Source organism: Larus michahellis, chromosome 4 (assembly GCF_964199755.1).
Source record: "Larus michahellis chromosome 4, bLarMic1.1, whole genome shotgun sequence".
Taxonomy (NCBI): domain Eukaryota; kingdom Metazoa; phylum Chordata; class Aves; order Charadriiformes; family Laridae; genus Larus; species Larus michahellis.
In genome coordinates, this window is record NC_133899.1 from 73,993,954 (window position 1) to 74,015,588 (window position 21,635).

Sequence of the window (21,635 nt, forward strand, 5' to 3'; positions counted from 1 at the left end):
TATAGATGCCATTAGGAAGAGCAGAGCTTACACCCCGGCAGCCTCCACTCCGCTGCCAGGGGCTCACACACTGGTAGTCCGGCTCTCTGCCTTGCCGGGAGCTGCGGAGGATGTTCCTTATCCCCACTCCTACCACCCCCCATCCCCTAGGGCCAAGACCTTGCTAGGGTTAAGATGGGGAGGATTTGGCTCCCATCTTTTACAGGAGTCACTTCTGCTCCATCTTGGGGACCAGTTCAGCCCAAAACCATTTCCACCTCCCATGACCCTTTTTCCAGGGTGCAGCAAACGCAAGCTGTGATGTCCCTGCCCACTGTGGTGATGCTGCTTGCATCCCATTCCCATCCACACCACCATCCGACCTGACTGCCATCCCCCTCACAGCCCAAAATGTCCATCTCGCCATATGCTGCATGTCCATCTCCCAGTCCAGGCTTTGCGCTCGCGTGCGTCCTGTTTTCCATTCCCCTCTTCTTTCCGTGAGTGCTCGCCCACTGTGATGCAGTCGCTCAGGTTGTTTTTGTTTTGTTTTGCAGTTGTATCAACCAGGCAGAGCATCTGGAGGTAGAAGGGCCTGGCCAGCGGAGGATTGATTGCCTTGCAAGTGTAACTGTACAAATAAACCATATTCTATATATAAATATATATATATATTTTTTACTGCTTTATATCGTGAATGGATGTGGATGGCCAGAGAGTATTTTTACAGACTGTAAAATAAAACCAGAGACCCAACAACACAAAGCAGCCCTCTTCCCCTGCGGATGGAAGCCAACCCCCTTCATCTATTTTTTTAAAGTGCTTTCTATATTCATCAGAAAACAGCGGTGCTCCTGTTCTGCATAGCCTCCTCAAAAGACCCATCGAGCATTTGGAAAAGTCCTTGCTGTTTTGACTAGGGGACAAAGCTGTGGTGGACACCTGCCTGGAGACTCGCCTGGATGGAGCAAGTTAATGAGTTTTACAACATCTTGCCGCAGCAAGCAGGGCCGTGACAAAGAGCCTCTTCGCCGGCTGCAGGGGAGGCACAAGAGCAGCTCTAAGACAAATTTCTGCCCCCCTCTTTTTTTATTATTATAAGAAACCTCTAGTAGAAACCCCCTTTCCACAGTGCCAGGGCCCAGGCTTCAAGGGAGCGGGGAACACACGGCAGGGACTTGTCTTTCTTAAACCCACTTAATTTTTCAACTTGTTTTTAAAATAAAAAGTCACAGCATGAGCCCTTCCCTGGTGGCGGTGTGGGTGGGCAGCAGGACCGAAATGCTCTTGATGACACTTCACTGAATATTTTTTTTTTTTTTATTTTTAACTTGATGGCCAGTAGTTACTCGGTTTTTGTTCATCTGTCCCAGTGGGTCACCTTGTATTTTAATTGCAAAACCAAAGCAGTTTGGGGAGGGGATGGGTTTGTCCAAGAAGTCCCTGAGCCTGTTTTCAATGCGTTGTATGCAAAAAAAAAAAAAAAAAAAAAAAAAAGTGACTCGGGCACAGTGTTTGCTGTAAAACCCTGCTTTCCCCGTACAAATGTAATACTGTGTGCCGCGGTTCCAATTTTCAATAAATCTTTGGGAAAGTATTTGAGCAAAGCGAGCGTGAGTGTGCTGTTGTGGCCCAGGCAAGCCATCCCCACGGGTTTCTGGTCCGGTGCCCGACGGGCACATCCGAGTGGTTTGCGTACCCCGCGGCTGCTTCTTTCATTTCTAAGACGTCTCTTTCCATTTGCCAAATTAAAGCTGGAAGTATTTTATGACAGAACGCATCTTATGCATATGCTCCTCTATTTCTTTTTAAATTTTTTTTTCCCTGTTTTTTAAGTCACAAAGTGCTTTACAACCAGCAGACGAAGCTTTTCTCCGGTGAGAGGGTGGATGAAACATGGCAGCATCCCATGGTCTCTGGGATGAAACATGGCAGCATTTTAATAATGCAGAGCAGCAGCTTGGAGCACTTGAGGACAGAAGGCGAAGGGGATGGTGCTGGGCTGCAGATGGGAGCAGGTAAGGGGTGAAACCTCCCATTCGCCTGCAAGCCCCCCCCGTCTGCACCCAGATAACTGCAAGCGAAAACGTCGGCTCTTGCTCGCCATCAGCATCTTCCCCGAGGCCCTGCTGGGCTCTGCTCCCCGGGGACGCGCCCCTCTCAAAGCTGATTTTCGAGGTGCCACCGCTGCTCAGCAGGTTGGTCAAGTGGTACTGAAGGATTCGTTTGCTTCGTTGCAGCTGCATCGCTGGCTACAAAGCCACAGCTGGAGAGCTGTCTTTTTTTTTTTGCGGGGGCGCAGGAGTGGTCCCCTCCTTAAATCACGGATCTCAGGGAAAATGAGTTAAAAATACATTCGCTCCACGCAGCCGCATCAAGGAGTTTCTCCTCTGCTTGCTTTCTGGGCTTCTCGCACTCGTTTTTTGGACTCTCTTGCCTTTAAAATGAGACTCCACCTCACTAAGAAAAAAGTGGAGGGTGATGGAGGTTGTGAAGAGCATTTCAGTGCTGCTGGAGGGGAAAACACCCAAAAAGCAGGTTGAGAAAACCCGCTTGCCTTGGACATGGCCAGATTTTGGGATGTTACATGAAGTCCTTTGCGTGCCCTGAAAAATTGACCTCTGCGGCTTAAAAACTGGATGTTTTGGTTTTGGGGCTACATTTGTAGCATTGCCTTCTACAAAATAAATGGGAATAAAGAGAAGAAAGTCATTGCTTACAGCACCTTCCACTGGGAAAAACAGGGCAGAAAATTAATTTGAATCTCTGATTTTCGCATGGGATTTTTGCCCTGCGCTTCTGCTTATCTGTTATTTGATTATTATTTTTGTGAGTTATCTCTTGCTCAGCCATGATCTGACACGCCAAACCAGCACCAGTCTTTCTTGAGGGGGGAAAGAAATAAGGGTTTAAAAAACCTTGATCGTGGCAGATTTTGGCTCTTCAATTGCTTCCCCTTGGCTGGGATGTAGGATTTGGAACTGCTGCGTGGGATGGGGGACAGTGTGACTTGGCCGTGTCCTCTACTGAGGTCTGAGACTCAGGGGTTAAGGAGAGCACTGTGGCTGGGGCCTAATTCTGCTTTTTCAGCTCATGGCTGTGGCATTTTGCATTTTTTTTTTTTTTTTTTCATTTTACATCCTATATGCCGTGGCGCACACCACGGCAGGGGGAACAGCGTTAATCAAACTCATTTATTACCTTAGGAAATTCCCCACCCGTGGGTGACCTATATTCCTCCTGGCACGGGGAGTGTGCGATGGCAGGGCGAGCACGCCGGTCCCCACGCGTTATTTAACTGAGCAAGGCTCGATACCCGCTCTGGATCCCCCGCCTTTCCGCTTTTATCTGCTCTAAAGGCTGTGTCAATAATACATTTCTGCCATTGAATATTTTATTGATGGTTTGACTTTTTTTCTGCTCACAATTCCCATTTCAAGGCTGCGTGATTGTTCCTAATTAAAATTTTATGCCCTGGGAGAAGCCTTCTTGCTACAGTGGAGATGATGCTGGCCTTTTCTAGGCCACTACAGAGCAGTAGGAAGGAATTACTCATTGTTACGAGATTAAAACAAAGCAAATAAATTATTGGGTTTTTTCTCTTAAAAAACAAACCAAAAGCCCAGCGTACGGCGCGTACTGGAAAGGGAACAACTGGCTCACAGGCAAGGCAGGCATCCAAGCATACCGGGTGGCTCAAGGATGCTGTGCCTGGTGTCGGGGGGGGGGGGAGTTGTGTCCCCCTATCCCTCGGGCACTGTGGTGGGCGGGAACAGGCTTCAGGGCTTCTCCCTCCTTGGATGCTTCTCACTGCCAGCTCCAGCACCACCCAAAAAATCATGAAGCAGAGGATATATCTGTTTTTCACTGGCAAACAGTCCCAGCAGCATCCTTTTTATTTTTTTTTTTTTAGTAAAATAAATCTGGAGCCTAACTCCAGGCTCTTGCAGCACAAGGCACCATTCAGGACAGTAATTCAGCTACCTCCAGCCTCCCTGGGGCTCTCCTCTCTGCACTGCCTGATTTTTTTAAATTTTTCGCTTTAATATTGCATAAGAAAAATGGCTCCCAGCTCCTCATCCATCTACCCTGGACTGTGTCGGCTCGTTAGGCCAGGCATCCTCTGCAGATGGTGGTCAGGGCGCCAGCACTGCCCCAGGCCAGTACAGTTTCTCAAGGGCAGCACAGCTGCAGACACTTGAAACATCCCCAATTCGCAGTCGTGGATTTGTACGAGTTCCTCAGTGTTTGGGATTTGTTTCCCCCCCCCTCTAAATTTTATCTAGAGTGCTAGAAGCATTTCTGCTGCCTCCCAGCCCCTGAATTTTGGCAAGCAGCTTTTAAAGCACACGCTTCACCACCAGTTACATAAGAAAAGGTGTGAATGACTGGAGGAGAAAATGCCTGTTGGTTTTGCTCCCCAAGTGGTGTACAGATGCTCCGCCGCTTGCTCCTGGGCACACAGCTCCTGCAAGGGTAGTTCACTGCAGATGGAGAAGAGGAACTATTTGACCTGGCATGCATGTCCATGCAGGGAGCGTTGTCTGCTCTCCCTATGATGATTTTCCTTTCTCTGTCTCAGGGTAAGGACCGAGTGCATTCTACCTTGCCCTGAAAAAAAAAAATAAATCATAAAGCACTAGAGGAGGCTGGGAAATTTTCTCGTTTATGGATGAGCAAGTTTCTCTCCCAACGGAACCTCTTGCCAGCAGAAATCTTTTTTTTTTTTTTAGGATGTATTATATAAGTCCCTGCTTGCATTTAGCTAACTGACTTCCTCTTAAACAATTTATGTACTCCTCCTATTCCTCACAGGCCAGCTTGCTCCTTCAGCAAGGCTCACCACGTAGGACCTGCCACTGGCACGTGTTATAGACAGAACACGACAGGCACTTCCTAGCGCTGTGCTTGAAGCACTGGGCCTGCTGGCTTCCCTCTGCGAAGCGCTGAAACAAGAGAACAAATCTTTGAGGAACACAAAGAGTCCCTTCAGCTTAACGGGCCCGACATTCAGCATCTTCCCCTCCTGTAAGGCACACCCCTGCCTCACCCCAAAAGTCTTAGAGCATCAGTTCTGAGCAAGAGCTTTCAGCACCCAACTGCTCTTGTTACCAAGCTAAGCATCAGTATTTAGCTACTGAAAAACATGAAATTAAGGGGCATCTTAGCCCTGGTGTATTTTCTCATTGCTCAGGAGTGGTCTGGGGCTCTTGGGCTAGGACAGGGGTGAAGGCAGCGATGCTGGGGTTTCTGCTTGAGGGACAACCAGGTCGCACCCTTCCACTTTCCTTTTCAGGCCACTTTCACTGGCTACAGAGGCAAAATAAGAGATGGGAGGCATGGGGCATGCAGGCACAGCCTTCCTCTTCAGCTGGTCTAACGCTCTGGATTGCAGTAATAAGCACCCAAACACTGGTTTTGCACTATTTATTGAAGATTTCAGGTGACAGTACAGGAGGTTAGTTTTGAGTCATGCCACAAGAATGTTAAAAACATAAATTGAGCTGTATGCTCCCCACACACACACTTACTGGAGAAAGACACAAAAAAAGCAAAAACAAACAAACTTCACTTCAACCCCTTGCCTTTGCTTACTGGAGCTGAACAGGATGGTTCCGTAGGTAGCAGGAAGTCGGAAGCGTTCACACCGCAGTGCTGCTCATGGTAACTGGGACAAGTCTTGCCAGGCGACCTGCGGAGCTGCTTCTGCCAGTGGCATCTCCAGGGGTTAGTCATCAGGCAGCACAGTCCCAAACGCAGGGCTATTTCTTCAAAGAGAAACAGAGTGCCTTCATTTTCAGATACAGGTTTGTTACATGCATGGTCACCTATGAAATGGGGTGGTAGGCGACTGCGGAGCTTCAGTTTCAGCTTGCAGACACACTCACACACAAGCATATTTTGCACCAGGTTCCCCCCTCTCCCTGCTCTCCGAGTAGCTCCGCCGTGCTCTTGCCCACTCGGGACCAGCAGTGGGAAGATGCTGTAGGTGCAGCTGGGGAGGAGGAAAGCTTTCTGGGTCTGAGAAAGCTGTGAACTTGTTCTCCCACCACCCCATCAAAAAAATGCCCATTTGGTTTCTGAAAAAGCGTGAAAGCAACTTTGGTAAATTCAGGCGGTTTTCCTCTCTTTCCAGCGTGTTTGAGCACCCTGGACTCACCCAGTCTGCACGGGGCACAGAGGCAGCTGATTTTTCTTGTGGAAGAGCAGATGCTCCTCCGGGATCCACAGGGACAAACAGCAAATAAGTGCAGGCAGGAGAGATGGGGACAGGCAAAATTTCTCCGTGAGAAACTTCATCTGTGCAGAGAATGTTGCTGTGCCTTCCATGCAATTAACTACTTACTGACCAGAGAACTGCCAATTCCTTCAGATCAAGCTTTTACAACGGTCCAAGGCTACACATGAGGAACGCAAGCAAGAGGGAGCATACCTGAGCCCTCTCAGGGAATCTCAGCAGGCTGTGGTGAACCCTAGCTGGTTATTATGAGCTTAAGCTGCTGATAAAGCTGCACTGCGCTTCAAAAAAAGACACTTTTCAACTACCCAGCTTCTTCACCGGCCCAAAAATTGCAAGAGAGGACATTGTAGGAGAAGCGATCTGCTTCGTCACTTCCTCTGTTTCTAGTGACAGCCACCCTGGGTGGCTGGAGGAGTCCCTGCCCGGCTCGCCTTCCTGCTCCTTGGGGCCATGAAGTCAGAGTCCCCTGCGTGACATCACAGCACGACCGTGCAAAGCAGCTCTGCCAGCGCCCAGACAGGGCTGGGGGGCCGATAGAGCCCTGGCACAAGAAGGGGAAAGTGGCAAGCAAAGGTGAGGGGTGGGATGGGGAACAAAACGGCAACAAAAAGGGAAATCAAGGCATGTTTCTGCTTTTTCTTTAACAGACTAGAGAGTCTCTCTTTAAAGGTGACTCATCCGGGGCAATACCAGGCATGGTTTCTTCTATTAACACACCCTTGGCAATAGCAGTTCAGTTAGTCACTGACTGGGTATCAAGACGTCACCGGCTGGGATGAAGCGTCTCTCTAACTTGGTACAGAGTCCGCTAGCATGCACTTCCTTTGGAGAAGAGCAGGGGACGGGAGAGTGGGGGGCACTCCATCCCTCCTCTGCGACTTTACTACCGACTCTTCGCACCCACTCCCCTCAACTCCACTCGCGCCGGACACAACGAGCGCGGCTAATTGCAGGGTGCTACCGACTGCGGGTCATGGGGCCGCTGGGGCCGAGGATGGGAAGCCACTGGAGGCAGGACAGTGGCGCTGGATGGTGGGGCAGGGGGGGTGACTCCTGTGCACGCCGGAGCCCCTCACCTGGGTGTCGGGGAGTGGTCGCAGGCGTCATGGCATCGAGGCGCAGGTCCGTGGAGGCGAAGCAAGGCGAGGCGGCCGCACAGCGATGTCCGAGGAGCAGGTTAGCCGCTGTCACACGCACAGTGGAGTCGCCGAGAGCACAATGTGCGTTAGTCAGTGGCTCACCTGCTCCTGGAGGGTGACGGGGGGCGGCGGGGCCCACCTGCAGCACAGGAGACACCGGCCAGCGTGAAGGATGGGGCGAGGGGGGGGTCGCGCCGCACCCGGGCTCGGCGCCGCGCCCCGGCACAGAGGGCTGCAGCTCCGTGCACCCACCCCCGGGACAGGCTCCCTGCTGCCGCCCCGGGGCCGCGGCGCCGCACCGTTCCCGGGGTGATGGTGGTGGTGGGGGGTCTCCTCCCGTCACGGCCGCCGCTCACCTGCGCTCCCGCTGCTCCGCGCTCCCCCCCGCCGCCGCCGCCGCCAACTTCTCGCTCTGCCCCGGCCCGGCCCACGCCGCGCGCCGCGGCCCCCCGCCCCGCCCACCGCGCCGCGCCAGCCAATAGCGACGCCGCCCGCCCGCCCGCCAACCCCGCCCCCGCGCTGCGGCGCCCAATGGCGGCTCCGTCACCGCCCGCCGGCAGCAGCGGCGGGGCGGGGCCGGGCGGGAGGCGTGTGTCCCCCCCCCCGCCCGTGACAGCGGCGGGCGCGGCGCGTTCGGTTCTGCACGTCGCTGCTGCGGGGAGGAACCATTTGTACCTGTTGAACCGCCGCCCGCCTCCCGCTCACCCCGCCCCGCCGACCCCCTCCCTTCCCCGCCCTCGCCGCTTCGCCTCACGCCGGCGGCCGCTAGCGGCACCCCCCCACCCCGCCGCCGCCCGCGGGGAGCCCATTCCCCCGCGGGGCCCCGTTGCCCCCCGCCCCCCTCCTGTCCCCCCTTCCCCTCCGTCCCCTTCCCGCCCCCGCCGCAGCCCGGCCCATGGTACGGTCCGCCGGGGCCGTGCCATCAGGGCAGTGTCGGGGCGCACGTAGGCGGCGCGCGCGGGGGGGGGCCGTTGGCCGCCCGCGCACCGCCCAACCGCCACCGCGCGCGCCGCGGGCGGGAACGGCGGGGTGCCGCCAGCGGCGCTCCCTCTCAGCCGCCGCCTTTCACCTTGTTGTGGTCAGTTTTACCTTGTTCTGTTATTTTTTTTACTATATATATTTTTCCCCCGTTGTTCCCCGCCGTGTCGGGCGTGTGGAAAACCCGTGTGCCCTGGCAGTGCCCAGCAGTGGAGACCATTCTTCACACCTAAGGGTGCTGCAGGGAGTCCCTCAGCATGGAGGGACCCGAGGCGGCAGCCTCGAGGGGTAAGCGCCCAGACCCCCGGGGGAGTCCTCTTCCAGTAACTTCTTTCCCTCCCAAAAAAGGAAGGGCAGTTGAAGGCCTTATGGACATTCCAGCCGCACGCCTTCATATTGGGAGAGCTCGCTCTCGCCCATCAACCCGCAAGCCAGCAGCCAAGCAAACGGTTGAAATGCTGAAAATTTTAGGGTGTCTCAACAACGATTTGCTAGGCACTAAAGGTAATGCTTTATGGATGGGCGTAGCACTGTCCTGCAGAGGTGAAGAGCCTTGTTTGGAGACAGAGAGTCAGGCAGGCTGGCTCCCACCTGCCTGAAGCTACGTGGAGGAGTGGGCATGTTTGATGGGACCCCCGCTTCATCCATACTGCTGATGTTCAGGAAAAAACACTTCAGGTGCGAATGTGGCCGCTGACCAAGCAGCGTCCAGACACCACATCCCTGCTGAACTGATACTGCACGCTGTCTAGCAACAAGCACAAGCTCTGCATCCCTCATGAAAACTTCCTTGGCATCCGCTGTCACATCTCTGACGGGTGTTTTGCAATCTGGTACTCTTCCTGCGAGGTGTGGTGCAAGATTTGGAAGCAAAACCCAACACGAGCTCCCTGATGGCTGGTGGTGATTCCCTGCCGAAAGGATTTCCCCATGTGTTTTGCTGGAGCGCTCACCAGTCATCCGTGGCTCTGCTCTCCTGTTGCCAGTGGGGAGGGAAGACGGGGGGACAGCCCCTCTTCTGCGTGACAGCCCGCACAATGACAGCCACTGTTGTCATTCTGTGTGCGTGCTATGTGGGTTTTTTTGTTTTCACCCAGCAGCTGTAGGGAAAAAGTCACGTATTTTATGTTGTCCCCAGCATCAGGGTCGCGCCCAGACTGGAGCGAAATTGGCCATGGAGCTCACTGGTCGCTGTGCCCTCCGGGGTCTGGGGTAAGACAACACAAAAAGTGAGGCACGGCTGTGGAAAATACTTGCTTTGTTTAAAAATAGGTGTTTTGTGCAGAGTAACGTGGGTTTTGTGCAGAGTAACGTGGCTGGGTACTACCCCGACACCTCCCTGGCCAGCACTGCTGCTTCTGCCGCGCTGCTCTGCGGGGCACGCAAGCTGTCGGCTGCTGCGTTCCACCGAATCCCTCTTCTCGTCTTCCAGGCAGTGCATTACATTTCAAGTTTTATTTAAAAATAAATAAATAAAACCCGTCTTCCCCTGACTGTACGCGCACAGGGGAGGAGTGTGTTTCAGAGCGGTGCCTGCCCAGTCAAGCCCTGCACGTTGCTTGGACCTCGCTGGGCGCTGCATTAAAGTGTCCAGCAAGGGGCTGGAGGGCCGCCAGTGGGGATGAAGGACGCATTGGGCACTGGCTCTGGAAGTGCCATCTTCTCTTGTCTTTAAACGAAGGGCCGGACCCCTCGGCTCAGAGGATGGTCTGCCATTGCCCTGGCCAGGCCCCGGGCCTGGGGACTTTGCTGCAATGCTGGTGGGTGCCGTTTGCCCTCAGCCCCGGCTCTCGCTCCAGCTCCCAGTGAGCTGGCGGCTCAGCCCTTAATCTCCGGGATGAAATTTCCTGCTGACACGGCCGGTGCTGCCCCGCCGAGAGCCCCCGCTTGTCCCAGCCCTGCAGCTCTTCCCTTTGTTCCCAGCCGGTGTGGCGCTGCCAGAGCCACCACGTGTGTGGGGACGGGGAACCGCGTCTGCCGATGGCGGGAGCACCGCGGGCTGCCCGCCATCCCTCCCTGCCCGCCTCGGCGCAGCGCCGGTGCCCGCCGGTGCGGGGAAGAAGGCAACAGGGGGCCCACCGCCGTTATAAATTAACGCGCAATTAAAAAGTTGCCCCTGAAGAGCGCAGATCTGGCCTTTCCCACACGCGAGGTGCTCTGCGGTGACCGGCTGCGGCTCCACCAGGGGTTTCTCCCCCGCCCCTCTCCCGACGCCCCGGGCGGGCGGGCAGCGGTGAGCCCGGCGCGGGTTTGGCTCCGCTGCGTGTTTTCAGGAAAAGGGCCTCGATTTCTGCCCCCCCCTCCCCGGCCCCGCTCTGGTTCCCTACAATGACCCGAGTGTCTGCGAGGACGCGCGTTCACTCCCGGTCACGTCCGCCGGCCGGCAGAGACGGGGCCGCGCTCCCCTCCCCGGCCGAGCGCCCAGGTTCGGGCAGCAAACCGCCGCCGATGGAACGAAGGCGGGCGGGGGGAAACAGCCCTTCCCGCGGTACGTGCCGGCCATCACCCGCGGGAACGGGAACATTTGGGCTGGGATCAGACACGCGTACTTAGAGGGGGAAAAAAAACAACAGCCGCGATCCGCGTCGCCTCAGAGCGGTGTTGGAAACGGACCCGTGATCTTCCTGGCGGGCAGCCTGCGCCGGGCCGGGCCTGTCCCACCGCCGGCAGCGGAGAAAGACCCCGCCGACCCCCTCAGTGTCACCGCGGGGCCGGCGAGTCCGAGTCTGCCACCTGACCCATCCCCGCAGACACGGCAGCGCCCAGCCCCCCGCGGGCCTGGCAGCCTCCGCACCCGCACGGCTCGGCGGTCTTTGCGCCCCCCAAGCTTGGGGACACGGGCCGAGGGACGCCCAGCCCCATGGGCATGTCGCCCTGCCCGCCCTGCCCCTCTGGGGCAGCCGGCAGCCACCGGCGCCCTCAGTCCCGCAGCCCCCTTGACGGACCTCCCTCCCCTCGGGGCGGCGCGGCCCCGCCCGCCCGCGGCTCCGCGGTCGTACAGCCCGCCGCACCCCTCCTCCAATGGTTCGGCCCCGCGGCCGTTCTCCCCCCCTTCCCCGAATGGTTCGCCCCGTCGCCTCGCTCCTTCCCACACGCCCCCTGCCGCACGCAGTGGTTCGGTCTTGCGGTCGCGCCGGCACCGCCACCGCCGTGACCTGGAAGTGCTCCCGCACCACTTCCGGGGCGAGGGGGTTTCCGGCCGTGTAGCCCGTTACGCCGGCCTGGCCCGGCCCGGGGATGTGAGCGCCAGGGCCTTCTCCTCGCGTGAGTGCCCGGGGGCAGCGGGTGGCTGCCGGGGCTGCTTGGGCCACGGGGGCGGGGGGAGCGGTGGCGGGCCGCGGGCTGGAGCTGCGCCGAGCGGCCGTCCCCCGACGCGGCGGGCTGACAGCTCCGGAGGGAAACAGCCCCGCCGCGCCAGGGATTGTTTATATTTATTTAATTTTGTTCCTACAAACGTACGTATTTATTGATTTATTCTCTGAGTAATAGCTGGCGGCTGCTGCCGGGCGGCTGTCGGAAGATGCGGCTGAGCGGCGCCGCGGCGGGGGGCTGCCCCCGGCCCGGCCTCCTCCCGGCGGTGTTCCCGGGGCCGGCTTTCTCGTGGAAGCCGTCCCCCGGGGTGTAAAGCAGCCGGCAGGCGGCGACGGCGCCTCTCCGCCGGGAGGACCCGGCCCCGGTGCTGGGAAGCCATGGGGAGCGCCGGAGCAGGCAGCTGCCTTCGCTGCTGCGGAGAAGATTTACTAAATAAAACCAAAAGTGTCTGGTGTCGCCCCACCCCCCCACACCCCCCCCCAGATTTTGTGTTGTTTGTGGTTCACGCGTGAGTTCACTTTGAAGAAGTTACAAGCTATTTTAGCCTTCCACTGTGAAGTCAATGGGCCTCTCGGCTAACAAGTAGAAATGAGATTTTTGTGCAAGCATTTTCTTAATGGAAGCTAGCGTGTTGCAAAAGTGTGTTTAGGCTTAAAAACTCTGCCTTGAGGGACGTGTGCTTACTGACAGGGTTTTAAGCTGTGGAAGCGGTGCCCTTCATTGGGCTCCCCATGTTCAATAACAGTAGGGTGAGTGTTCTTTGTGTATTTTCAGTTTCTGGTTTTCCTGCTGGTTGTTGCATGTATGTGTTGCTGATGTGTTACAGAGGTGTTCGCTGTGTTATTTCCTTTATTGAAGGTCAGTAGGTCTTGGTACCTTTTGTTATGGCTACGCACAAAAAAAAATCATAAAAGTGCAGGTAGTTTTTGTTTGGGTTTTTGTTTTTTTGTTTTTGTTTTGTTTTCCAGCCATGTCCATAAACAGCAGGGGAAGCTGTAGTTAAAGACAGAACTGATGTGAAAGACTGATGCTGAAAGGGAACTCACCAGTAAGGGTGACTCTTCCTAAGAAAAGAAAACTGTTAAGAAAGAGGAGGATGTGCAGGGTTGGTGAGTCTTCAGTTCACAGCTGGAAGCGGAGCTAGCGGCTTCAGGGAATTGCAGGCTGGGAATTGCGTAAAGCTTGGCTGCTGCTTTGAATACAGAGGTACCGAACGCCCAGCTGTTCCTATAAGTAAGATGACACATTTGAAAAGTGCCTTTGCAAAGCCTGTGTGTTGCTTTGTTTTCAGTGTGAACTCCCTGAAGAGTGCAGTGTCAGCCCCTGGGGAAGCTTTTGGTGGATGGCTTTGGTCCTGGAAATTAGGGTGGCTAAATTTGGGGCAGAACCAGGATGGGGGAAAGATAAGTTCTTCCTTACCTACCCCAGGATTAATTTCCTGTGCCTTGTCTGTTAGGTTCTTAGGTGCTTCCGTTATTTAAACTGTTGCATGGGCAGTTCTGATAGTGGTATTTAAGAGTTAATCTTTTTGTAACTTAAACAGGGGAAAGCAGGATCTATATTTAGATTTAGAGGGCTTTTTTAAAGCTCTCTGTGCATGCTAGATTGGTACTGTGTGGCTCTAGGCTGTAGGAGTCTCTCGTTAATCTTAATACTTTCCCTGCCTAGTTCCTCTCACTTTTACCTTTGGAATGTGGTGGTGGCAGATACTAGTCACACCTTTCTGACACCACACATGCTTTCTGATGTGTGATGTTGGTTTTTCAGAGGGGAACTGAACTGTTTAGTTGATTTGGGAAAAAAACAACCCAAACCAAAACAAAAAAACACAACAAATCAAGCAGATGTGCCAATGAGAACTGAAAGCTTATGTGTTTGAATATTTAGTGGACTTTAAATTTAGTTATAAGTGTTCTTCGGCACATGAAGGCTCAATAATTGCCCGTGAAATTAGATCAGCATTCAAAACCACCCTGTGAGAAAATCCAGCTGACTTGTTTTCTTTGCCTGTGTATAATCCTGAATGTTACCCAAGCAGATTAAAATAAATGCCTTGTCTAGTAGCTCTTCTGTTTCTGAAAGCTAGAAACTACTGTAAGAAGTTGGTGATGGAGGAAGTCGGTTGGTGCTAGAAGGGAAGGTGCATATGACTGGAAGGGTCGCTCGCTGTCATACGTGGCTCCGTCGGCTTTGTGTCAGCATGAGGTGGTGCTTGAGTGTGTCTTGCAGATCGTGACTCTTCTGATGGTTAGAAACCTACACTGGCCTTCTAGCTGGAACACACTCAAAATACATTAAAATACTGATTTGTGGTAATACATAAGGATCTTAGTTCAAAACCTAAACATTTACTGAAGTGCTTGTTTGGTAAACACTTGTTTTGGAGGAAACAATCTGCTCTGTTCCTAAAGCCAACAGAAAACCCTGTTGCTAATGCAGCTTAAAGAAAGTATTTGTAATTGCTATTTGATTGTACAATTAAAATGACTTAAGGCAGCTCGATGTAAAAATGTAATCTGTCTTAATAGCAAAGCCTGGGCTTACGATTTATACTGTAGCAGAGCCCATGCTGCCATAGGCACACAGCGCTCGGTGCGAACCCGACTCGGTTGTGCCTTTGTGAAGGGGACCTTGGGCTGGGGAAGAACACTGGTGCGTGTAAAGTGATCAAACACCTGCCATGTGCTCATCGTTTTTGCGGTTTAATGTTTTATTAAAATATTGTGAGGTTCTTCTAAATGAGAATTTGAAAACGGGGGGATGTTAAGGAGGAGTACGGTGTCTGCCTTTAGCAGACCTAGTGTGCAACCTGTAATTCAGATACTGGATGTTCTGTGCGCAGACCGCAAATGTGTGAGTAATGCACATGCCCAGGGAATTGAAATGGGGTTTGCTGTGTGTAGTGACGCCTTGCATTAATGGCATTGAGTCCAAAGACAAGGGATCTCTGTCCAGGTTACCCTGCATTTGCACGCTGCCTGCTGGGGACACATCCTAAATGACTCTGAATAGAGTCTTCAAAGCAGAATGCAGAAGAGCGGATCGGTGGATCTGCTGCTGAAGGGCTGTATGCAGAGTACTACGCACCATGGCATCTCTCAAGTGAGCAAGCAGCGAGGGGTTGGGTACGGCGGTGAGGGCAGGTCTTCGGCACCCCCAGCACTGAAAGCAGCTGTAGTTGCCTCAGTCAAACGGCCTTCAGGGGTAGCAAGTTGCTTTTTAGCACTCCGGGCTTTTATGTTACAGAAACGCATAGTTAAGGTTTGCATCAGAAGAATGGCTACAATCTCCTTCTTAACCAAACTGCTTGGTTTACATAATAATAATAAAAATGCTTCCTGTCTATTTTGTATCTGCTGGTTCCAGCTTGGGGGGGCGGGGGGAGGTTAGAAAAATTCTGGTGTGCGTGGTGCTGGAATGAAAGCTGGGCTTCTATGCAGGTGTGTGAGCTCTCTGAAGTGTATCGTGAATGTATTTGTGTTTCACAACGGTAATTTGTTTGGAATGTCTCCCATAAGAAGAAAACCTGGGAAATGCTGCTTGTTGTTTGTGTACAAAAAAAAAAAAAAAAAAAAGGAGAACAGGCTCTCATTAGGTGTATAGTCAATTTTGGTTTCCTTCTTTTTTTTTTTCTTAAGAGCAGCTGCCCAGTTTGGGAAAGGTTGTTCATAAAGTAATATTTGTGGTGCGCTTAAAATCTCAAATTCATTTCATCTGGCTTGGTTTCTCCTTGTTTGTTCCCAACTATCCCCAAAACAGACTTTTTCTCTACTGACAAGATTTGAGGACTTGATTGTTTGCTGCGATACTACATTTTCCTTAACTCCGAGTTTTGCCTCCGAGCAAAGTACAAGCTTGCGTTTGCAGCATAAATATGTCAGTTTAGATTGTCAAGTAACAAGTGCTGATTTGTTTGCCTCTGCTTAAAGGATATCTCTCCATGGGGTAGCAGGGTGAAAATAACATGGGTAGTTGTTTTATCCCACAGCAGCGAAAAAAAACATGCTGTTTGGAAATGTAGTTAAATATGTGTTGGTCAGAACTGTGGCTTGTGGGAATCGCTTCTGAAAATAAAAAGATCCTTTCCTCACTGTGCTTATTGCTTCACTTTAAGGAGAACTAGGGAGCAGGGGAATGAAGGCCGCTGCGATAACGCAGTGGAGGTTTATCCATGGTTTTACCCCTGCGGTGGCTTTGCTTGGCCTCCATCGTCCTTAGCAGCTTGGGAGTGCCGTAGCTGGCTGGATGTGGCATTGACGGATCAGCAGGAACTTGCTCTGTTCCCACAACCTGCCGATGGAGAAGTGATACAGGCAGAGGTTCTGCATAAAATCTAAATACACCATGTAAATTCCTGCTACACACATAACAAACGGTCCTGCCGCGGGACTGGTGCTGCCGGTCTCTGCCCGTATGTATCCTGGCTGTAATGTCGCCACGAATTTTGCGTTGCTGTAGGTAACACTTAGCTTTTGGAAGGATATTATGTAACTGAATTTCAGTTTGAATAATTCATACATACGCACTGCTGAAACTCGAAAAATTCCTAGTGTTTCTTCCTTTTTTTTTTTCTTACAGTTACATCATGGAGTGACTCGCTTTTGATGAGTCTGCGTGTTTTCAGCCAACATAAATTGTTTTTAAAGACACTCCTGTTAACAGCCACGAATTTAGCTAAAAGTTTAAACCTCTAGTTAGGCAAGATTCTTTCTGAAGTTAGGAGAAATCTTTAGCAAGAACTTGGTTGTGTTGAAGCTCGATCTTTTTTTCTTTTAGCTTTTTTTTTTTTTCCCCTGAACATCAGAGACTACATTTGCAGTTTAGTCTGGTTTAGTGAAGCCTACATTTTTAAGGCTGTTAAGTGCAGAGCTGTGCTACGTGGCTCAAAAAGGGAGTGTGCAAGTAAAGATACGCATCAAGAGCACTTGAATAAAACATAATGTTTTGTTCCAAAAATTCTCTTAATACACAAGGTATGTAATGTGGAGCAGGGAGAGTGGGAGAAGAGCACCTGATTGAAACTTTGCCACACTTGTGGAAGAACTCTTTTTTTTTTTTTATTTTGAGATATGACGTCTAGTTTTATAAGTGTCAATTAATTATATTTTTCCATTACTTGCTTATAGAAGCTTGCAGGGATGTGTCTTTCATAACGCTTTGTAGCCTTATATATTAAAAGCTCTGGTTTGATTGTCACTATGAATTTGGATCATGAGACATCTCTCAGTATCTGTCAGTTTTATTGCCAATCTGTGCTAATGCACAGCAATTAATGTGATTGCATTAATATGCACCAAATCAAGTCTCCTCCTTTCTGTGGAATAATGGTTTGTGAGGTCTGAGACTTCTCTATTTTATGACAGAGCTGTGAGAAGGCCTTTTTTAAAAAAAGACCTAAAATATGCAATCTTTTTGTTTCTTTTCAATTGAGCAAGATAGAGTATTTTGATTTGAAATCATACATTGTCATCCTGTTAGGCCTTTTCAAAGGGCCTTTGCTCCCTTTCTGTTCTGCATTTTACTGCTAGTCCACAGGATGGTTTTGGTGTTCGCGTGTTTTCTATTCCTATTTTCAGTGGGGAGTTCTGGTTATACCTTTTTCTGTCATCCAGGAGCCCAAGACATATCTGAATCTTTCACCGAAACAGAGTTTCAGAAGCAGCTGGTTTCGTCTAGCTCAGTAGGGACGTGAAACTTCGTGTGGTGATAAGTGCTTACCTGCAGCCACCTCTGACTTGAAACCGGAAAAACTAATTAATGGTTTGAGGAGCCTTTGCAGTAGAGTGATGTCCCTTCTGTTCACATCTCCTCACATGCGTTGGATGCTCTTTGCTGGGCTGACGCCTGCTCTACTTGTGTAGGTGGTGCTCTGCCTGACTGAAGTCTGCCTTCTTGCAGGGAGCGGATTCCCAATGTCCTGCCATGGATGATGACAGCCAGGATGAAATGATAAACAAGAGTGCTGCACTAGGCAAGGGCAAAAGACAGAGTCTCGCGTTCCTCAGTGAAACAGGTAAATGTGGCGCCTCTGCATGTGCACGTTTCTGGTTCTAGGTTGGAGGACCTATTGGTTTAACCTCCAAAGAGAAGTAAGGATATATTTGTGACTGGTTTTTTTTTTTTTCCCCCTCTGATAATTTTTTTTTTGCTTTGCTTCTGAAATTCTGTATCTCAAACTGCTGGCATGCTTCCCTGGAGTTTGTTGGAACAGGCAGCTTTGATACCACTGGGGAAATCTGGGGTTTCACTTCATTTATAATGTCCTGAGCAGGAGCTCTGGTGTGTCCTTCACTGTTCTGCCTGTCTGTGTCGGATAGGTATTTACTCTCTTCTTCTCTTTTCTTTTTAAGAAAGCAATGGTGGAAACAGCTGTGATTCAGAAGATGACACTGGAAGTGAGGAGGAAGAAGATGGCACTGAGGAAGAGGGAGGCGAGGAGGACAAGGAGGAAAGTGAAGATGAAGAATTAGAAGGTAGGGCTGTAATATGCATTAACAAGAATTTTTTTAATAATTGAAGGAAGAGTGGGATAAAGACATTTCCTACGAAATTAAATGTAAATCCACGGATGCTGCTGTGTCAGGCTGATACCCAAATCCTACAGTAATAAACGAACACGTAAATTCCCCAGTTTCTAAGTTTTTAAAGTACCTGTGTGTTTGAAGGCTGTCTGCTAGCCAAAGTGGTGTAGTTGTAGTCAGTAGGAGTGAACTCTGCCCCAGCATGAGTAGAAAAAAAAGTCAAAATTGCAGCAATGGCTCATGCTATTTTTTCACTTATGAACAGCGTGTGTGTGTGTTTGCTTTGGCATGGGGCACTAAAGTGAATGTTTTGATTTGGAGTTTTGGCAATAAGTTACTATTGCTGTTAAGCCTAGGGAGGAAGGAAGACGACTTGACTAATTTTTCTTTGAAAAAGGAGTGTGGATGTTACTTGGATTTGTTAATTTTACTGAAAACGTACTCTGTAGATGCATGTACTTCTGAAACTGCTGCACTCAAGTTGTTATTTGGATAGACAAAAATACATGTTTTTATAACATCTTAAAGCTTGTTGGGAAGGCAAGAGCACAGTTTTCCAAGTTACTAGTTAGTGATTTGAACACAGACTAAAAAGTTGATGCCAGGTGCCAAAAAGCTCTATTAATCTGTCATTTAGGGTGTTCTCTGCTATGTCCAGACAGGAGAATTCAATAGAAAAGAAAAAAAGACAAGGGCTCCATTTTCATTATTAAAGAAAGTCAACAAAACAACAGCAGCTGCGTGCTCCCCCCCCACCTCGCCCCTGGCAAAAAAAAAAAAGTGAGAGTGTTTTTTAGGTAGCTTTTTGCCACTGCTTGAAATTGTCAACTTAATTCACAGGTTTTAGGGAAAGACTAACACATGTCTCTGTATTTTGTACTGAAAATAAGAACACCTTTCAACAATGTGTGCTAAGTGTTTAAAATTAATTTTACTCAAAACCAAGCTTCTTTAAGCAGCCTTCAGCTAGGCACCCAGATCCCTTGACTCTCAAAATCATGATTTACTGGAGAAATCTTTCATCTGTTCTGCAGGTGAGAGTATTGCTGCTTCTTGCCCTCTGGGGTGTCTGTTAAAAAAAAAAAAAAAGTTGGATACGTGATAACTCTATTATAACTTTATTTCTTTAACTTCAGTGTTCAGTGGTAGCCTGACATATCTTACTCTCTTGTTGTTTTGATAATCTATTGGTTTCCTACTGTCTGTCCTTTTTAATCTCTCGCAAGACTAGTCATGTTATCAGGCTTTATTTTTGCTTTATTTTTCACCGGAGTAATCCATTGCTGTGAAGGGATTTAGGAAAAAAGAAAACAGCAAAAATTATTGCCTCAATCTGGGGAGGCTGTGCTTTGCTCTGGCAGACCCATAAAATAAGCTTACTTGGAATTTTCTGTGAACTGGTTCCCCATCCTGCCCACCCTCGCTGCTGAAGCCCTGCAGCACACAAGAGTTGTTTTTCTTCTCTCACTTTTTAAGATTGCGAAGACGATGATGAAGAAGAGGAAGAGGAGGAAGAAACTGAGGCCGCTGTGGGGGGAATGACTGATTCTCTGAAATTAGAACCACGTATAAACGGAGCAAGCATTTCCTCTGATGAGGATGGTGAAAACTGCCCCATTTGCCTCAACACATTTAGGGATCAGGCTGTTGGGACTCCTGAGAACTGTTCCCATTACTTCTGCTTGGACTGCATCGTGGAGTGGTCTAAGGTGAGCTGTTTTGTCCCTGGTGTGGCCTTCTAGTGCGCTCTGCGCTCTCCCCTCTGATTGTGCTGCTCTGCTGTAATGAGGACAAAACACTGTAATATTTATATTTGCTTTCTTAAGCTTTTTTTACACACACTTGAGTTACTGTTCCATTTGGCAGGATTCATGTTTGTGAAGCGTGACTCTGTTTTTCTTGTACCCATCCTGATCTGTTCTCTGAAAGCTCTAATGTCACAGGCAAGTGTGTTTCTAGGCATCTAAAAGTCGTCTTTTCAAGTCAAGACACCAGTTATACTGTTTTTCTCTGTGTGTGTATGTGTATATTTCTCTGTATATCTATCTATGTTTATCTCTGGCTGAATTCTGTGTTGTGACCATTGGACGGGTGTTTGTTGTAACAGTGAACATTTAAATGTAGAAAAGATAGAAAAGAATACTGACTAAATCAGCAGTTTGTTCTGAATTCAGTTTTCAGAGTTCCTTGCCACCTAACTGTGTAGTTCCCATAATCATAATCCAGGGTGACAAATTACAACAGAATTTACTGTGCATGCAGCAGTACCAGTGATAATTAAATTAAAAAAAAAAAAAAATCACTCTTACTGAGTGTATTTGTAAGCCACTTCCAGTTGCTCCTTCGTCCAAAAGAAAGAAAATACCCTAAGACATGAGCACTATTTCAAGGGAATGTTTGGAAGAACTTTGATGTTGCTTTGGCAGTTGAATAATAATTAAATGACTTTGGTGTAATAAATGCTTTTCTAAAAATGCATGTTTTCCCTGATACAATAGGTTGGTTGTAAACCACATAAGTCAGATTTAAGTACTTAAAATGTCAAGACCAATAGCTGTTAAAATGATTACTACATTGATTTAATGCTTATTACATTAATAATTGAAGATTTCCTTTTTAAAAATTGAATGAAGAGATGTGCTTATTAACTGTATGGGAAAATATTTTTTTCTTTCTAGAATGCAAACTCCTGTCCAGTGGATCGAATCCTCTTTAAGTACATTAGCATTCGGGCACGTTTTGGTGGTAAAATCTTAAAAAAGGTGAGCTTTCTACTGTAGCAAACAGGCCAGTTGCCACAAAATAGCTGTTCAAAGCTTTAGCATTTTTGTCTGATATTTGTAATCTGGATGAATTATTTCGCTCCTATGTTGAGATTGCCTTTTAAGGAACTGTTATTATTTTTCTTCCTCCTTAACCACGTTTCCTGCAATATTGTGTATGGATTGAAGTCTGGCATCTATTTGATGTAAAAAAAAAAAAAAAAAAAAAAAAAAAAAAGGTGATTTTCATAACTGCCTCTTTTGCATAATGGACATTTGACTCTTAAGCTGTTCTGTATTGTTAAGCCTGTCCACATAGGGAAAATGCCTCATGTACTGCAGGTGCTATTATAAAATGAATAGGAATAATTGAGGCTATACATGATCTCTTATGTTTTGCTACCAGCTATACTGTGTAGCAGTTGGGTTTGTAAGGGAAGACAGACACAAGGCAATAGTAGAGCTTTTAAAAGCACAGGTTGAGTCTCTCACAAAAGAGTATCGAAGATCTGTCATTACTCTTTATTAATATCAGAAACATGGTGCTTTTCAGGGGACATTGAGGAGTTTGACGTTGTTTTCATAAACTGATGGTTTATTATTAAGTGTTTGCATTTAACAGAAGTGTGAATTAACATTTAAATGATATGTTTCGGGAGGGGAAAAAAGCTAAGTTCGCTCTCTTTTGTTTCTGGGTTTGTTT

At 49.6% G+C, this 21,635-nt stretch overlaps 3 protein-coding genes across 11 annotated transcripts in view; 2 read left to right on the forward strand and 1 right to left on the reverse strand.

The window, feature by feature from the left end:
• The window catches only part of RASSF7 (Ras association domain family member 7), a 36,251-nt gene extending 34,374 nt beyond the window's left edge, over positions 1–1,877 (forward strand). For all 5 annotated transcript variants that reach the window (XM_074585579.1, XM_074585582.1, XM_074585581.1 and 2 more), the window contains one exon: positions 537–1,877. In XM_074585579.1, the coding sequence (XP_074441680.1) occupies positions 537–568 (32 nt within the window). In that variant the 3' untranslated portion in view covers positions 569–1,877. The remainder of the gene's footprint in view (positions 1–536) is intronic.
• A 157-nt stretch (positions 1,878–2,034) lies between these two features.
• LOC141743094 (uncharacterized) lies at positions 2,035–9,394 on the reverse strand. The gene is made up of 5 exons (XM_074586818.1): positions 9,291–9,394; positions 7,716–7,878; positions 7,297–7,498; positions 5,575–5,747; positions 2,035–4,590 (listed from the first exon to the last, which is right to left on the reverse strand). Exons 1-5 carry the CDS (start codon positions 9,392–9,394, stop codon positions 4,558–4,560), a joined length of 675 nt encoding a protein of 224 aa, XP_074442919.1. The 3' UTR covers positions 2,035–4,557.
• A 2,056-nt stretch (positions 9,395–11,450) lies between these two features.
• The window catches only part of PHRF1 (PHD and ring finger domains 1), a 31,968-nt gene continuing 21,783 nt past the window's right edge, over positions 11,451–21,635 (forward strand). For 3 of the 5 annotated variants that reach the window (XM_074585584.1, XM_074585589.1, XM_074585585.1), the window contains exons 1-5: positions 11,451–11,601; positions 17,548–17,662; positions 18,000–18,122; positions 19,647–19,879; positions 20,849–20,932. In XM_074585584.1, coding sequence (XP_074441685.1) covers positions 17,572–17,662; positions 18,000–18,122; positions 19,647–19,879; positions 20,849–20,932 — 531 coding nt within the window. In that variant the 5' untranslated portion in view covers positions 11,451–11,601; positions 17,548–17,571. The remainder of the gene's footprint in view (positions 11,602–17,547; positions 17,663–17,999; positions 18,123–19,646; positions 19,880–20,848; positions 20,933–21,635) is intronic. The other 2 variants (XM_074585586.1, XM_074585587.1) reach the window with 1 other exon arrangement.

Bases quoted from the DNA above. Each gene is read 5' to 3' on its own strand.
- LOC141743094 (XM_074586818.1), bottom strand. From the start codon at position 9,394: ATGACAACAGTGGCTGTCATTGTGCGGGCTGTCACGCAGAAGAGGGGC. The intron at 7,879-9,290 runs GTGAGCGCTCCA...TGGGCGCCGCAG, and splicing joins AGCAGAGCCACGGATGACTG to CGCGGGGGCGGGGTTGGCGG. The intron at 5,748-7,296 runs GTGAGGGGCTCC...TTCTCTTTGAAG, and splicing joins GACCACTCCCCGACACCCAG to AAATAGCCCTGCGTTTGGGA.